The 18794-nt window shown below is 40.3% G+C and overlaps 1 protein-coding gene across 1 annotated transcript in view; it reads left to right on the forward strand.

Annotated features, from left to right (window-relative positions):
* LRRC36 (leucine rich repeat containing 36) overlaps positions 1–18794 on the forward strand; it is a 43888-nt gene extending 25094 nt beyond the window's left edge. Inside the window, exons 7-12 of the mRNA XM_043981569.1 lie at positions 2884–3049; positions 6167–6318; positions 7824–7947; positions 8947–9061; positions 14808–14983; positions 18534–18794. Of these exons, the coding sequence (XP_043837504.1) occupies positions 2884–3049; positions 6167–6318; positions 7824–7947; positions 8947–9061; positions 14808–14983; positions 18534–18589 (789 nt within the window). The 3' untranslated portion in view covers positions 18590–18794. The remainder of the gene's footprint in view (positions 1–2883; positions 3050–6166; positions 6319–7823; positions 7948–8946; positions 9062–14807; positions 14984–18533) is intronic.

Below are 18794 nucleotides of genomic sequence, written 5' to 3' on the forward strand. Positions count from 1 at the left end.
AGGGGATCCATGTACCAATCACTGCAATACAAAAGCAACCCTTAATTAGTGCAGAAGAGAAGTTGAGGTCAGAAGGAAGCAGAAATACTTTCTGGGGATCAAGGCAGTCTGCCAAGCATTTGTATGACTTGGTAATAGCTTTGGGTAGTGTAAGCTGTTGTGGTGTTTTAAATTTAATCGATGACTCATTTTTATGTTAGTTTATCATATATATAGTACTTGAGAGCAATAAGAAAATGTTGAAATCTTGTTATTATTAAGTTAGGCAGGAATTATTCAGTTAAATTAGTCAGGATTTTCTCCATCCTGTTTCTCCATTCCCACCTTATGTTGAATTAGTAAGATTTTACTCTCTTGTCAGGAAGTCAAGTCTCTTAGCATTTATTAAGTACTTCTCTGTGCCAGGCATTGGGCTAAGGACTGGAGTTACAAAAAAGGCAAAAATCGACTCTGCTCATAAGGAGTTTGGAGTCTGATGAGAGAGACAACGTGCAAATGACTATGTCCCAACAAGACGTGTACCCGATAAAGTGGAGATAGAGAGGGAAGGCCCTAGCAGTAAGGGAGATCTGCAAAGGCTTCTTGCAGAAGGTAAGATTTTTACCTGGGACCTGAAGGCAGAAGTGGAGGAGGAAGAGCATCCTCATCGTGGGAGACGGCGAAAATGCCTGCATCAGGGCATTGGAATATCTTGTGCTTCAAGGCCAGTGCGGAGGTGAGGTGAAAGAAGACTGGAAAGGAGCACAGCTGTGAAGAGCTTTAAACGCCGAACAGAGGATGGTGTGTGTGTGTGTGTGTGTGTGTGTGTGTGTGATCCCGGATGTGATGGTGTCAGATCTGAACTTTAGGAAGGTCTCTCTGATAGCTGAGTGGAGGGCGGAGCCAAGCGACCGCCCAGAAAGCTCTTATCAGGTGTAAAGTGAGCAGGACCTGTGCCAGGGTGGGGGCAGCAGCAGCAGCAGGGGAGGGAGACAAGGGCTGCTACTCAGAAGATGCTGGGAAGATGGAATCAGCAGCTTTGGGCTGCCGGGCTGAGTCTGACGCCTCAGCTGGGAGCCTGGGCGCCTGGCACAATGGTGGTCCTGTCCAGAGTAAGGGGGCAGTTAGGAAGAGGAGAGGCCCTGAGGGGAAACACAGGGAGTTCAGTTTGGGCCGTGTGGAGTTGAAGATGTCTGCTGGACATCTAGTGTGAGATGTGCAGTCGGCACCTGGAGATATGAGACTAGAGGCCAGGCACAGGGTTAGGGCTGGATAAATAGACCTGAGGATCAGGCAGAGAGATGGTCATTGAATCCATGGAAGCTGATGAAAGCACCAAGCCAAATGGGAGGAGAGGAGAGAGGAGGGCCCAGGACAAAGCCCTGGGGAAGACCCACTGTTAGCAGAAGAATCCAGCAAAGGAGACTGGGGAAAGGCTGTCACACAGGTCAAGGCAGAACAAGCGTGTTGAGGAGAAGAGGGCGATAATTGTGTCAAAAAATGGATGAGGATCAAGAAGAGGCCATTCAGGGGCAGCGAGGTGGCGCAGTGGATAAAGCACTGGCCCTGGATTCAGGAGGACCTGAATTCAAATGTGGCCTCAGACACTTGACACTTACTAGCTGTGTGACCTTGGGCAAGTCGCTTGACCCTCATTGCCCTGCCCCCCCCAAAAATAATAATAAAGAGGCCATTCAATTAATCAAGCAAGAGATTGTTGGTAACTTTGGAGAGAGCAGTTTCAATGAATGATGAGGTCAGAAACCGGATTGTAGAGAACTAAAAAGAATGAAAGGAAAGGAAGTGGAGGTGCTCGTATAGACAGCTTTATCAAGGAGCTTCACCGTGAAAGGATGAGAAATCTCCATGAAAGGAGCGACAGAATGATAGACCATGAGGCTGGACAGACTCAGGGTAGATTTTATAAGGATGGGAGAGACATGTCATTGCATATTTTCTTGCCTCTTTTCATTCTGGCTGCTCGCTAATGCAGAGCCCAAGTTGTAAATGTCCCTACTTCTCTGAAGCTCACCTCCTAGACTGCTTGGCTTCTGCTTCCCCTTTCTCACTTTTACTTCATTGTCAAACCTCTTCTATAGCCACATGTCTAAGTCTGGTACTCCAGGTGGTCCACAATTGGGCCATAACCTACTTCCCCAGTGTTATGTCACAATGTTTTTCAGTATAAACCATATGGTTCCTCCTCTTTTCCCATAATGTGCTTCCCTTATGTTTCTGTGCTCTGTATCTGTGCTCACACCTTAGTTCTTCTCACCCTCAACCTTAGTTTTCTCTCCCTTCCACATCCTTCAAGGCTGATTTTCAGTCCCATCTCCAGTTTTCTCTGAGTGTTCCAAATCACAGAAATTTCTCCCTTTTCTGAATCCTGTAGCACTTCTCATTGACACTTACTTGAGACTCAGTCACATATTGCATTATGTCACATCCAACTGTGCATATGTGTTTTGCCTTGACTTCCTATTAGATCATGCACTCCTCAAGGCCAGGGACTGACTTCTATTTCTTTGTATCTCCTCATAGTTCCTAGCATGGTGCACTTTCTGTAGACATGGTGCTCAAGGATTATTTGCTGAAATGATGAATAAATGTCATTTTTTCTTGCACCTCTCACTATAGTATGTGCTAATGTGTAGCAGGTCACAGATAGAAAATAGTGTGGGGCACAGGGTGTAGAAGAGCCCTGGAATTGGAGGAGCATGGCTCTGACATTTACTGAGGGAGTAACACTCTCTCCAAGTCAATAACTTCTCAAAATCTATTTCCTCATTGCCATGAGGATAATGCTACCGGCATTAACTTCCTAGACTACTTTGATTGCTGGCTCTCTGCTGCCCTTTCTGAGTAAGAATGACGTTGGTTGGTATGCTTTCTTCCTTTCTTGAGCCTCTCTCTAGTGACCTGGGCAGTTTGCATGGTTTACAAGGAAACCATAGTCCCCCACCCGTTGCCAGAACTTCCCATGTGGCCAGGGTGCTCCGACAGCTCTTGGAACTAGTAGACAAGCACTGGAATGGCTCAGGGTCTCTGCTTCTCAACAAGAAGTTCCTGGGTAAGTAACCCTCTCTCCTGCACTCTTTTACTCCCAAGAAGGGCTCTGCTCTGGCTTCTGAGCTATGTGCCCAGGCCCCACAGGCTCTCTCCTCCCCACCCCGTATGAGCAGGAGGTTTGAAGAGCTCTAGGTAGGGGGCAAGTGAACTGCAAACCCAGTGTGAATCAACAGAGGGATATGGCAGCCCCCAATGGTAATGAGGCTTAGGATACATTAGCCAGGCCCAGGACTAGGGAGATGGTGGTGTTGCTTGATTTGGCCCAGAACAGACTGCACTGAGAGCCTTGTGTTTCATTCTGAGTACCATATTTTAGGAAAGATTTTCCTTTATGATGGAATTGGGGGGTGGATGGCAGGCAGAATGGTGAGAAGCGTCAGAGGTGATGCTGCATGATGGAGGATAGTTTGAGGGGGAACCCAGGGGAGACTATCCTATAGAAAAGGGATTGGGGGAGGCAGCTAGGTGGCGAAGTGGATAGAGCAGCGGCCCTGGAGTCAGGAGTACCTGAGTTCAAATCCGGCCTCAGACACTTAACACTTACTAACTGTGTGACCCTGGGCAAGTCACTTAACCCCAATTGCCCCACTTAAAAAAAAAAAAAAAAGAAAAGGGATTGGACTCCTTTATCTCTAGAGAGCAAAACTAGGGTGAAGATTTCACCAAGGCAAATATAAGGGCATCACACAAGTCTTGGTATAGTTTTGAGCTTCAATCTTTAATCACATAGAGGCTTCTGTAAGGGGAAAGCTTCCTGACAAGGAGAGCTATCCAAAAGAAGGAAGAGTGCAGCTCTTGGAGGGGCTGGGCTCCTCTTCATTTGCTTCAAGAAAAGGCTGGGTGACCCCTTGGATGTTATCTCCTAAACAGGGTCCTTGTTCATAGAACTCAGATGTTGGAAGGAATGATAGAGGCCACCCAGTCCAACCTGTGCCTGACCTTCAGTGAAGAGGAGGGAGCTCATTAATTCCTGGGTTCCTGAGCATTCAGTGATTCAGAGCACTCAATTCTGTTTCAGCCTAGGGAAAGCTATTTTCACCAATCCTTTTCTGGAACACTGTTGTTAATAGATCTCTTAGTTTCTTTCATTTTTTTCCTGTTTGGATTTTACCAGATCATAGTGGTATAGTAGGGGGAAAATTAATTAAAAATTAGAAAAACCAGATGCAACACCTCGCCTGCAATTTAATAGCTATTGTGATGATAAGTCACAGCAGCTATCTGGTGTAATGGAGAGAGTGCTAAAGTGTAATCGAGAGAGACTCAATTTCAAATCCTGCCTCAGACACTTAATATATGACCCTGGGCAAATTGACCTCTCCATGACTTAGTTTCTTTAGGGGAAGCTAGGTGGCACAGTGGATAAAGTACTGGCCCTGGATTCAGGAGGACCTCAGTTCAAATCCATTCAAAGGCACTTGACATTTACTAGCTATGTGACCCTGGGCTAATCACTTAACCCTCATTGTCCTGCCCCCCCCCACACGTTTCTTTATGGCAGTAATTATAGTATTTACTTTGCATAGTTAATGTATTAAATGAGATAATATATACAAAGTGCTTTGCAAACTTTGAAGTTCTGTATTAATACTAGGTATTATTACTATTATAGTTGTTATTACTACCCCCTCAGTTCTGTTTTATGAAGTGGACATAATAATGTCTATACTACCCACCACATGGATTTGTGATGAAAGTACTTTGTAAATTTTAAAAAGGCATTATATAGGGGCAGCTAGGTGGTGCAGTGGATAGAGCACTGGTCCTGGATTCAAGGAGGACCTGAGTTCAAATCTGGCCTCAGACACTTAACACTTACTAGCTGTGTGACCCTAGGCAAGTCACTTAACCCCAATTGCCTCACCAAAAAAAAAAAGGCATTATATAAATGTGAATTATTTATTATACTTTCAGGCTTTCTTCACCTATAATGTATTAACTGCTCAATCTGCCTCATAGGGTAATTGAGAAAAATCAAGTTTACACACACAAACACACACACATACACAGATAAAAACACTTTGTGAAATTCAAAATGCCATATAATTATCAGTTGTTATTATCAGAATTTTCTCCAGATATCTATATAGTTCATTCTGTCCTGTTGGTGTGTTTGTTATTCACAAAAAATATTATTTTTCATTCCTAATCCCTAGTTTATATACAAAATCATCAGGTTTGCAAAATGGAGAAAATTGGTTATGGGGTTTAAATGAAATAATTTGCATAAATGCATTGTGCAGATGTCAACTAGGATGTTAGCCACTCTCAGTGAATGTCTTAGGACATTTAAAAAAGTGCAGAGAATGGGGATTATCTGCCCCCAATAAGTCTATTTACCATAAATCTGAGGAATCTTACAAAACATGGTAGTTTGTGAAAAACAGAGGAGCTAGAACACTCTTCAAAAGGTTGTTTTTATAAAGTAGCTTTTTAAAAAGTCATTCAGATTTCCTCGACATTAATCACCTCGCTATATGAACTCAGATATACCACTTTATCCTTCTAGGCCTTGGAGTCTCCATTTGTGCAGATGAGGAAATTGAAATAAGTTGATTTCTAAGGTTCCTTCTTCTGGTAAAATTGTATGGTCTCTTGCAGTACATTTATTTTGTCAATAGCACTCAAGAAGTGTTCAGAGTTGGGAAACACTAGGTAAAAATGCAAAAGGTGATCAGATTTTATATTCTTTCTGCTATCTAAAGGAAGAAGCAGAGGGAAAGGGAAGATGATCACTGTTTTCCTCCCCTTTAGCACTTTGTTCTGTTTCTGTAGTAAGATATCTGTAATGTAATAGAAAGAACACTGGCTTTGGAGTCAGGGCCCAGGTTTGAATCCCATTGCTTCTACTTCCCACTTGCTAATAAGTCAGTAGTCAGCATTTCATGCTAGTCTGGGCCCCCAGAATAAATGCTCTATGTAGAGAGGCCTTCATTTTTTGTTCCTCTCACTTGCAAAAAGGAGACAATTTACTGTTTTAACAATATTCCGTTAAGGCTTCTTAGAATCATAGGACTAAGTCTTTAAAGGGGAAATGTATTTGATGACTTTATGAAAGAAATTATAAGTCAGTGCTGCTTTTAGGCTTTATCCGTCTTCTCCACCCAATTTTCTGCAGGTTCTGCCCGAGATATGCTTCTGAGCTTGGTGGTTCCCAACCCAGCTCCACAATGGACCCGATTACTGCCTGAAGAAAGTCTGAAAGCCTCACGAAGAAGAGACCTTGAACTAAAGGATGCAGGGCAGTTCCCTGGTATCCCAAATGATCTGGTATACTTCCCATCTCTCTTTAGTGCCTTGGTAGCAAAGGGTAGGACATGGAACAGCTCTTTAACCAAAGTTAATCATCACCATCAAGTCCTACGAATTCCAATTAAAAGTACATTGAGAGGGGCAGCTAGATGGCACAGTGGATAAAGCTCCGGCCCTGGATTCAGGAGGACCTGAGTTCAAATCCGGCCTCAGACACTTGACTTATTAGCTGTGTGACCCTGGGCAAGTCACTTAACCCTCATTGCCCCGACCCCCCCAAAAAGTACATTGAGAGGGGCAGCTAGGTGGTGCAGTGGATAGAGCACTGGTCCTGGAGTCAGGAGGACCTGAGTTAAAATCCAGCCTCAGACACTTAACACTTACTAGCTGTGTGACCCTGGGCAAGTCACGTAACCCCAATTGCCTCACAAAAAACAAAACAAAACAAAACAAAAAAACAAACAAAAGTACATTGAGGAAGTATACTCAGAACAAATCTCTGATATCCACCCTTCCCAAAGCTACCTGGTGGGTGAGGTGCATTTGACTTTGGAATTCTTTAAAACAACAGCAACCCTGATTCGGGGCAGAAAATCCTTTAGTACTCAAGGTAAGGTATTCTTCAGGGTTGAGGTTGGTGTCTGATGGGAGAAGGAAGATCTCTGAATTCTTCCTCCTTCTGGTGGGTCCTGGAGTCCTGATGTCAAGAGAAGTTGTTGAGGCCTCAAGCTCTCACCTACAGGTTTGGTTAAGAACCTTTCTAATTCTTCTGTGATGTTTAAAATCTAAATTGTGGTCACCTTAAATTAGAAGCTTCAGCACCAGTCTTTGGGCATTAAACATTTATTAAAGCATAGAGATATTCACAAGGAGTTCAGAAGAAAAAAAAAGTCCTACCTAGCCTAGAGTTCCAGCTTGGTTGGGTTCTTCCTGAAGTCCTCCTCCACGAGCCTGCTTTAATCAGGAACTGTCCAGCAAGCTGATTGTGTAAGCTTTTTATAGGTCTGGAACAGAGGCGGTCCTTACACGCTGCTTCAAGCTGATTGGTTGGTGTTATCCAAATCCATTGTCTTTGAAGGTGTTCTCAAGTTGAGTTCAGTCTAGTTTCTGAGAACAATACCTTCTTAAGGGATAGCGAGGTGTGATTACAATCCAATTAACTTGAAGTAGGCTTAATCAGCAGTCAATTACTCTCACTTGATTCAATCAGTATAGATTAATCTCCAGGTGGGTCTTTGAGTATCTGCTAAATCCCATTATTTCATCACACTTCCTAGAATTTTCTCCATTTTCTTCTCCTAATGTCAAGGAAATTTCAGTCATTCTGGAGTTTTAACTGCATAAACTTCAGAGAAATGCCTCATACTGTCATGCTTCCAGACACAGGATAGGGATGGACACTCATATGTCCCATTGCCAGCACTTGCCTATAACCAGGGGTGTTCAAGTAAGAAACTGAATAACCTCTTGTCAAGGCTGTTGAAGACAATAGTAACTATTTGTTTTTGTTTTTTAACCCAAAGGAAACATTGAAGCAAAAGATGGTCAGGGTACTGGAGGAAAATCTCTTTTTGTCTGAAAAGGTACAGCTGTTGGAGCAAAGTGCTTCCAACTCTGGTGTGGGTGGGCACCAGTCTCACAGTTATGGTAAGTTCATCCATATATGTTTATGCAGACTCAGATGTATGTCTAGATTGCCACCACCACCTCCTAGCTGCTTTAATTCTTTTTTTTTTTTTTTTGGTGGGCATTGAGGGTTAAGTGACTTTCCCAGGGTCACGCAGCTAGTAAGTGTCAAGTGTCTGAGGATGGATTTGAACTCAGGTCCTCCTGAATCCAGGTCTGGAGCTTTATCCACTGAGCCACCTGGCTGCCCCCTGCCCTAACTCTTAATAATCCCTAGCATTTAGGAGTCAGAGCAAGTACTACCATCCCCTACCCCCCCACACACACATTTTATTTTGTAGAGAATTCAGCAGCCAGCATTTTCTGTAGAGTTCATCATCCAATTTAATCCTGCAGCCTAGTGTAAGATCTGTGTAAGATCTTCCGTATTTGGCTTTGTATTACAGCCTTATTTCAGAAGTAGACACTTACTTTTTCAGAGATAATCTTGGAACTGCATGAACCCCACAGAACCAATATAATGTAGGGACTCAGGACCCTGCGTATTTGTCATGGAGATGAGCAGATTTCTATCCACCTAGCTAACAGATTCACATCTTTATCACCCACCTACTATGGGGCCAGATAGAGTATATAAATTTTAAGTGATGTTTTCTAACTTTGTTCTATGTCTCAGATAAAATATTGACCCCTTCCAAATTTATGTCATGTAATTTTTCATATCTGTTTTGGTAAGCAGCAGAAATATATTAAGATGGGCTATCTCCAGGGAATGTTCAGTTAGGTGTGAGTGCCACTGCACTGGCCACAGCACTGAATAGTAGGTAGTCCAGGACTTAGTTACCCCTATGAATTAAAAGGAAGGGTGTGACAGTAGATTTGGAGCAAGTGAGGGTGGACAGGTCCCTTCTGGCTCTAATTCCTAAGCTTCATCATCTTGGAGACAGGAGAAGCCCTTAGGTACTAATTTGTCAGGTTTGTTGAAATGTTGCTAACGCAGAGGTATTATGTCCCTTGTAGATGAATTACTCCGTAAAAACCAGCAACTGACTTTACAGGTGGCTTGTCTGAATCAGGAGCTTAATCAGCTGAAGAAACTAGAGGAGACAGTGTCCCTTCTCCAGGAAAGTCAGAGGTACAGGAGGGCTTCATGTCTTCTGAAGGAGAGAGGGCCTGCCCGTTAGTCTTTTAGTGAGGCAGTACTGTCTACTGTAAAGAACACTCCCACACTAGAACATAAACTCCATAAAAGCAGGAAATATTTCACCTGTCTGAAGTTCTTTCCTGCCTTACCTGAATGAAGAAAACCTTAGTTAATCAGACTTATAAGAAGAAAAATGCCCCACACTAAATCTTTTCCCCAATCCTTACCAAGGGAAAAAGGGACAAGTATTTAGTAAGCACCCAGTATGTTCCAGGTTACTGTATTAAGTACCTTACAGACATTATCTTTTTTAATAAACATTTTTATTTAAAGTTTTGAATTCCAAATTCTATCCTTCCCTTTCTCCCTTTCCTCCCTCCTCCCTGAGGGGAGTAAGCAATCAGATATAGGTTATACAGGAACAATTATGTAAAACATTTCCGTATTAGTCATTTACAAATATTATCTTAACCATAATGCAGTAAGAATTACTTTCAATAAAAAGCTTTGGAAGCATAGAATAAAAATTAATTGGAAACTAAATAATCTAAGCCTAAAGAATGAGTGGGTCAAAGAACAAATCATAGAAAGAGTAGTTCCATTAAAGATAATGACAACAATGAGACAACATACCAGAATTTGTGGGATAAAGCCAATGCAATAGTTAGCAGGAAATTTATATCTCTAAACACATCAATACAAAAAGAGGGAAATAAATATATAAGAGAAAGCAGATCAATGAATTGAATTGGACATGCGATTTTTAAAACTAGTTAAAAAAACAAATAAAAATCCTCAATTAAACACCAAAAATATAAATCCTGAAAATCAAAGGAGAGAGTAATAAAATTAAAAATTAAAAAAACTAGGAGCTGGTTTTTTGAAAAAAAAAAAAAACAACCACCAATAAAATAAACCATTGCTTAATTTAATTTAAAAAAAAAAAAGAAAGAGGAAAACTAAATTACTAGTATTGAAAACAAAAAAAAGGTGAATATACCATTAATGAAATTGAACAATATGAAATTAAGGCATTTATTAGGAACTATTTTGCCCAATTACTTGTTAATAAATCTGATAATCTAAGTGAAATAGATGAATATTTACAAAAAGATAAATTGTCCATATTAACAGAAGAGGAAATAGAATATTTAAATAACCCTATCATAGAATATTTAAATAACCCTATCATAGAAAAATAAATTGAACAAGCTATAAATGAACTACGTGAGAAAAAAATCTCCAGGACCAGATGGATTTATAAGTGAATTCTACTAAACATTTAAAAACAATTAATTCCAATACTATAAAAATAGTATAAAGAGTATAAAGAGAGAGTCCTACCAAAATCTTTCTATGATACAAATAACAGATTTGATAACTAAAAGAACAGTAACAAAAACAGAAAAAGAAAACTATGAACCAATTTCCTTAATGAATATTGATGGAAAAAATTTTAAATAAAAGGCTAGCAAGGAGATTTCATCAATATATGTTACAAAGATCATATACCAGGTAGAATTTGTACCAGGAATGCAGGACTGGTTTAATATTGACCATATCAATAACAAAATCAACAAAAATCATATGATTATCTCAATAGATGCAGAAAAAAGCTTTTGGCAAAATACAATATTCACTGCTATTAAAAAACCCTAGAAAGCATAAGAATAAACAGAGTTTTCCCTAAAATAAGTAGTATCTTCCTAAAACCCAAGAGCAAGTATTATTTATAATGGGGATAAACCTGAAGCCTTCCCAGAGACTAGGGGTAAAGCAAGGAGGTCCACCGTTTCCTCTATTATTGAACATTATACTAGAAATACTAGCTATAAGACAAGAAAAAAGAAAGCAAAGGAATAAGAATAGGCACTGAGGAAACAATACTATCACTCTTTGCAGATGATATCATGCTATACTTCAAGAATCAAATAAAAAACCAGTTGAGGGGCAGCTAGGTGGCGCAATGGATAGAGCACTGGCCCTGGATTCAGGAGTACCTGAGTTCAAATCTGGCCTCAGACACTTAACACTTACTAGCTGTGTGACCCTGGGCAAGTCACTTAACCCCAATTGCCTTACTAAAAAAAAAACAAAAACAAAAAAACCAGTTGAAACAATTAACAACTTTAGCCAAAGTTGCAGGATATAAAATAAACCTACATAAATTATCAGCATTTTTATACATTATTAACAAAGTCCAGCAGAAGATAGAGAAACTCCATTTAAAATAACTGCAGACAATATTAAAATATTTGAGAGTCTATCTGCCAAGATAGACTGAGGAACTATATGAACATAATTACAAAACACTCTTCACACAAATACAGATTTACACCAGAGAAATCATGAGTAGGTTGAACCAATATAATAAAAATGACATTTCTACCTGAATTAATTTACTTATTCAAATAATTAGTTTATGGAACTAGAAAAAATAACAAAATTCATCTGGATGAACAAAAGGTCAAGAATATCAAGGACATCAATGAAAAAATGTGAAAGAAGGAAGCCTAATAGTACTAGATTTCAAGTTATATCACAAAATGGTAAACATTAAAAGAATCTGGCACTGGCTAAGAGTAGTGGATGAGGGCAGCTAGGTGGCGCAGTGGATACAGCACCAGCCCTGGATTCAGGAGGACCTGAGTTCAAATCCGACCTCAGACACTTGACACTTACTATCTGTGACCCTGGGCAAGTCACTTAATCCTCATTGCCCCACCTATATCTATATATCTATATCTATGTAAGGAACGCAGCCAGATTTATAAAAATAAGAGCTGTTCTTCAATTGAAAGATGATCAAGGATATAAACAGGCAGTTTTCAGAAGACATCAAAGCTATCAATAAGTCACATGAAAAAATGCCTCAAATCACCATTGATTAGAGAAATACAAATTAAAACAACTTTGAGGTACCACAACTATCAGAAAGTGTTAGAGGGCATATGGAAAAATAGGGACACTAACATATGTATGTTGGTGGAGTTGTGAACTGGGTCCAGCTGATTTGGAGAACAATTTGGATCTATCCCCAAAAGGCTATAAAACTGTGTCTATTTCCCAAAGAGATGTAAGAAAAATGAAGAACCTATATGTATAGAAATATTGACAGCAGCTCTTTCTGTGGTGGCAAGGAATTGGAAATTGAGGGGATGCCCATCAATTGGGAAATGGCTGAACAAACTGTGGTATATGAATGTAACAGAATACTATCACGAGCAAGATGGTTTCAGAAAACTTGGGAAGACTTAGGTGAACCAAGAGAACATTTTACACAGTAACAGCAATATTGTAATAACGATCATCTGTGAAAGACTTAGCTATTCTGATCAATACAGTGATCGAAGACAATTCCAAAAGATTCATTATGAAAAATGATATATATTGAACTATGAATGCAGATTGAAGTATAATTTTTTACATCCTTTATTTTTCTTGGGGTTTTTTGCAACATGGCTAATATGGAAATAAGTTTTACATGATTTAAACATGTATAATTGATATTTTGCTTGCCTTCTCAATGGGTTGGGGAAGGACTAGGTGGAGGAAGAGAATTTGGAACTCAAATTTTTTAAAAGGAATTTTAAAAATAAATAATAATTTTTAAAACCATAAATATTATATCATTTAATCCTTACAATAACTTTGTGAAGTAGGTGCCCTTTTTACAGTAGAGGAAACCAAAGCAAACAGAAATTAAGTGAATTGCCCAGGATCACACAGCTAGCAAAATGTCTAATGTCACATTCGAACTCAGGTCTCTCCTGAATTCATACTCTATCCACTATATCAACCAGCTGTTTCTAAGCTAACTAATTTTTTTAATTAATACTTTATTTTTCCCCAGTTACATATAAAAACAATTTTTAACATTGGTTTTCTAAACTGTTTTGAGTTCTAGAATTCCCTCCCTCTTTCCTTCCCTTCCCCTCTTCATTGAGGAGGAAAGCAATTTGATATAGGTTATATATGTGCAGTCATGCAAAACATATTTCCATGTAAACTAACTACTTTTTAAAGGGAAACTAAGTTTAAGCTTAGAGAGGAATTCTGTTCTCCCTAAATATAAAATAATGCCAGTGACATAACAGGGCCAGGGGACCCATGACTAGTCTGCTTACAAGCAGGCCTCTATTTTCCCCATTCCTTGACAGGATTAGGGTGACTATACAAAGAGGAAGAGTCTTTGATTAATTAGATACTTAATAAAAGTATCTCTCACATTTACCTTTGACCAGGAGGAAAGGAGAATTCTTAGAAGTAGTGATCAAAAAGGGGATGAATGGTTTAAGAAAATTATTCCCCAAGGTGTGTCAATTCTCTATGTATCTATTTGTCATGGGGAAAATGGGGTAAGGGGTAGGGGTTCAGTTCCTTAGGAATCCCTCTTTAAAGAATTACACCCTCTTGCACACAAAGGCAGTTTGAGTAAGATGTTAGTTTATTTCAGGGCCGAGGAAGAGAATGGGAAGGGAAGGGAAACCATGAAAGAAGTCCTTGGACTTCTCATGGGAAGAAGACATGGCACAGAGCGTGGCTCTGAGATACCAATCTCCTTGAGCAGGAGACTGGTAGGTACTTTTATAGAGGACTGATGGGAGTGACCATCTGACTGTGGAAAGATCCTTTAGTGAGGGAGGACCATCCCCCACTGGTGGTGGCTGGAGGAATTGGGTGAGGGGTGGCTGCAGATCTTTCAAGCCATCTCAGGACACAAAGGAAACAGCCACACCCAAATTTATCTCCCCAGGGTTGAGGGAGACTAGAATGAAGGGTGGAGGTCCCGAAACTAGCTCAGTCCGATCTGGTTCCACTTATCTCTTTAGGTGTGTCTGTACTTTGGTTTAATTTCTCAAGGAGAAGGTTCTTTGATGTGCCCCAGAGAACTTCTGGGGTGCTATGGGCCCATAACATATTGTTCTATCTAATGAATAGTAACTGTTACTTGATGTCTGTTATTATATTTTATCTTACTGTAGAATTTTGTCTATTATTTGGGAATACTGCAAATTGTAACTCAAAAGTGGATTGGTTAGAATTTTTCAAAGGCAAGATGGATTTCTGTCACTTTGAAGACTCTAAGCAGAGATGCTTCAAATTAGGATAATTTAATTAATACATATGTCTGTCAGGCTTGGGCCTTAAATGTAGGATACAGAGGTTTTTCTTTGACATATGAGAGCTGCAACCCTAAAACTACAAACCTTAACCCTTTATTTCCTGTTGACCAGTGGGAAACCTGCAGATTTAGATCTCTGTTCCAATTCTGGTTGGATTGTAATATGCCGGGAAAGAGTACTGTAAAAGTCATCAGAATATTGTCATCATCGTATTTCACCATAATTAATCCTAGGGGAAGGTTAAGCATTGGGATAAAGTCCAGGGAATGGCATTATGGTTTAGTGGAAGGAATATTGGATTTGTGTTAGAAGAGCTGATTTCAAATCACTTAACCTCTCTGGGCTTCCTTTTCCAGTATAAAAATGAAGGATATGGGGCGTGATGGCCTTGAAGTGATGACAGACCCCTCTGCAAATTGTCGTTGAGCCCATACTCCAAGTTTTTTAGCTTGAGAGGATATGAAAGCTCAGATTCTTTTGCACAGCTTTTAGGGCACAATCCTGGGGTACTTTGAGGAAATCACAAAGTATGAGAGGAGGGCTTTAGCAGAGACTAGCGTTTGCTGCCATAATTATGTAATAACTAATTATGTATTTCCCTTATAATTCAGGTCCCTGGTTACAACCAATGAGTATCTGCTACAGCAGTTGAATAAAGAACAAAAGAATTACCCAGGAAAAGCAATACTGCCTCCTGAGAAGAGTCACCGCATAGGGAGAACATCACCCTTTGGGAAAACTCTACAACCTTCCTTATCACAGTCAGCTCACGATGGCAGTCAGTACGGTAACCCTTGGTAGATAGCTTCCCCACAGGGGGCAGCTCCAGCAAGGCTGCTCCAGCCCTGTTCACATACTGCCGGCAGCGACAGCACCACTATTAGGTTTTTTTTTGTTGTTTTATTTTGTTTTTGCGGGACAATGGGGTTAAGTGACTTTCCCAGGGTCACACAGCTAGTAAGTGTCAAGTCTCTGAGGCCGGATTTGAACTCAGGTACTCCTGACTCCAGGACTGGTGCTTTATCCACTGTACCACTTAGCTACCCCTACCACTATTAGTTTTTATAGTTGGTTAAATGGGGTTGGGATATTTTATGGTGATTTGTTTTTTTTTAAAAAAAAGACTAATTCTTTTTTAGATAGTTGCAGTTGGTATTTCTATGCCTTCCACTCTCTCCCAACAAATCAAGTTTATCTACTTCTAGAAATTCAATGTAATTCAACAAACATTAAGAAGCTTTTGTGTTTAAGGTACTGTGCCAAGTGCTAGGTATAGAAAATAAAAAAGAAATATCCTTCAGTGAGCTTATATTCTGCTGCCCCCCCCCCCCTGTAGATGTGCACGGCTATGTCTAATAAGGCACTAAGTGAAGGAGACCGGTGTTAGAGAGGCTTAGCAGCAATATCTGAAGGGAACAGAGACCGGGTCTCTGGGAAATCAAATTAAACACGCATTTACTAAGAATTCACGACATGGGAGACCCTGTGCTGGGTACAAAGACAAAAACAAAAAAGCACTTGTGACATTTAAAAGTCTGGAAAAGCATAATTTCTGGGGAGTCAGTTTAAATGCCCTTGGAATAGAGGGCGCTCCTGAGGGCGACAGTCAACTCTGATTAGTTAACAACTAATAGAAGAAAGAATATTACAATGAGAGATGGTTATATTCCAGTGAGGGGCTTGAGGTATGTGACTTGAATCACCCAACTCTTGGTCAAAGAGACTTCTCAATTTCCATATCACCCACCTGACAAAAGGGAGGATCCACATTTTCCCAGACCTGTCCGGAGTAAATGCAATGAGCAGGATTCTACCCATTAAGCCTAACTTAGAATTTCTTTTCCTGGATAAGTCTTTGAGAAAGATTTCCCACACTGGTTGATTTATGGATGAGGAAATAGAAAAGGGAAAAAAACCTTGGTTGCAATACCTAGTTATTAAATACAAGAGAGAAATAATCATTTTTCTCACTGTCATTCAGCTCATGTTCTGATGGAGGAGTCAAAATAAGTTTTTATGTACATATATGCATGCATACATACATCTATATCTATATCTATACCTACATATATGTAGACAAAAAACAAAACAGCTAGAAGGGAACTTTGGAAGGGAACTGAGGAGATGAGGAAAGGCCTCATGCAGAAAGTGGTCCTTGAACTGAATCTTGGAGGAAGCTGGAGATTCTAGGAGGATTCTGGAAGGAAGGGGGAAAGGGAAGCCTTCTAGGCCTCACAGAGCAGGTAGCACTTTATCTGAACCTTGAAGTAAGAAAAGAATTTTGAAAGGCAGAAATAAGGAGAAGGCATATTCCAGGCATGGGGATGGCCTACACAAAGGCAGGGAGATGGGAAATGACATGTCCTCAAGTTTGGTTGGTAGTTCAGTTTGACTGGACAGGAGGGTGCTTGGAGAGGAGTAATGTCATTGTGGACATCTAACCTTAAATGCCAGATCAAGAAGTTTGTATTTTCTCCTAGAAGTAATGGAAGGTTTTTAAACAGGTGAGTGACACGGTCAGACCAATGCAGTCCATATTTTGGCTGTATTGTGGAGGATAGATTAAAAATAATAACTATATTCTTCTCACCAATGCAATGGTATAGAAGAGTTCCAGGGAACTCATGATAGAAGAGGATCTCCAAATCCAAGGAAAAAAAAAAAAAGAACTGTGGAGTAGAGATGCTGATTGAACCATACTATTTCTTTTGTTTTGGGCGCTGTTGTTTTTTTTTTCTATTTTGAGGTTTTGTATCACTGCTCTGATTTTTTCTCTTGTAACAGGATTAATGCAAAAATAGGATTTATGTTATTATGTGTATATATATATATATACGTGTGTATATATATATCTATATCTATATGTATATGTATATAGATATATAGATATAACCTATATCAGATTACCTGCTGTCTAGGGGAGGGGGGAGGGAGGGGAGGGAGAAAAATCTGAAATTGTAAAGCTTGTATAAACAAAAGTTGAGAACTATCTTTACATGTAACGGAAAAAATAAAATACCTTATATGTAAAAAAAAAAAAAAGAAAAAGAAAAAAAAACACTAGAGCCTGGGGGATCCATTAGGGAGCTATTGAAATAATCTAGGCGTGAATAGTGATGAGGGCCCAAATGAGGGTATAGATGAGAAAGATGATGTGGAGGTAGAATTGATAAGACATGGCAGCCGATTGGATGTGGGAGTCAAGGAGGAGTAGAAAAACCCAGAATTATGACCCTATACAACTTGAGGATGACCTGGGCAGAAATATAGGTATGAGGAGCAGGGTGGTTTTGGGGTGTGGTGCGGTGAGGGCTGACAGGACACCCAATGTCCAGCAAGAATGAAAAATGTGGGACTAAAGTTTAGAAGAGAGATTAGGGAACCCCCTACATTAAGGTAATTGAAGCCTGTGAGCAGGTGAAATCACCAAGGGAAAGCATATAGAGAGGAAGGGGCCAAGAGCAGAGCCTCCGTGAACACACTCAGAGAGACTGAGGGAATATGGAGGAGGGGCCAGCAAAAGAAATATGAAAGAGAGATCAAACAGGAGACCAGAGTAATGGGACATGCCCAGGTGTACAATGTGGTCAGCATAGCCAAAAGCCACAGAGAGGTCGTAGAGAACGTGTCCATCAGAGTTAGTTGCTGAGGTCATTGGTAACCTTTGAACTGTGAAGGAAGGAAAAAGCACCTGCTGGCTAACTGTTCTCCCTTTGTACCTGGGTTAAGAGTGAACTTTCAAGGGGCGGCTAGGTGGCACAGTGGATAGAGCACTGGCCCTGGATTCAGGAGTACCTGAGTTCAAATCCAGCCTCAGACACTTGACGCTTGCTGTGTGACCCTGGGCAAGTCACTTAACCCCAATTGCCTCACCAAAAAAAAAAGAAAAGAAAAAAAGTGAACTTTCAGGAAAAAATTATTTAGAGAGTATTAGGAAAGGGTGGGATTTGGGGATTTTTCCCTGAGGATACTGGTTTTGGACTTTGTTGTGTGGGCTGGACCCTCTACTGCAGATACAGGAAAAATTTTCTCTTCCAGCTCCTGAATTAATTTGATACTTCACTAGCTTTGAATAATGAAGGAAAGATTAATGGGAAATGACAGAAATGAAAAAAAAGAACATCAATAAAGCATTCAGGAAGACAAAAGAAGGGGTAATAATAGCCCCTGTGGCCTGGCAGCCCCATCCCTGCTGTTTTAGTGTCTAACTCTGTAGGGCCTATTGTGCCTCAGCCAGGGATGGGCAGAGACAGAGGAGGGACCTGCTTTAAAGGCTCTGGGACTGAGGAGTTGCATTAATTTAACATGGTTTTCATTGTCATTTCCTTAATCTTCAGAATCAAGTCAAAGAGAGAGGCTCATGGAAGGATTAGAAACGTACATGCTTCACTGACTCTGAGGAAGCCCATGGAAGAGAAGGGAAAGCGACGGCAGTAAGGAAGATGACAGTACCCCCAGATACTATGCATTTGAGTTATAAATAAATCCATGGACTGCTTTGGCCTTTATGCTGAATGAGAATGTCACTTGGGCTCCCAGAGCGATTAAAGGCAAAAGCCAAAGGTTATCTGGCAGCTGCAGCAACAGACTTCAGTAGG

Source organism: Dromiciops gliroides, chromosome 2, assembly GCF_019393635.1.
Source record: "Dromiciops gliroides isolate mDroGli1 chromosome 2, mDroGli1.pri, whole genome shotgun sequence".
NCBI classification, from domain to species: Eukaryota; Metazoa; Chordata; class Mammalia; order Microbiotheria; family Microbiotheriidae; genus Dromiciops; species Dromiciops gliroides.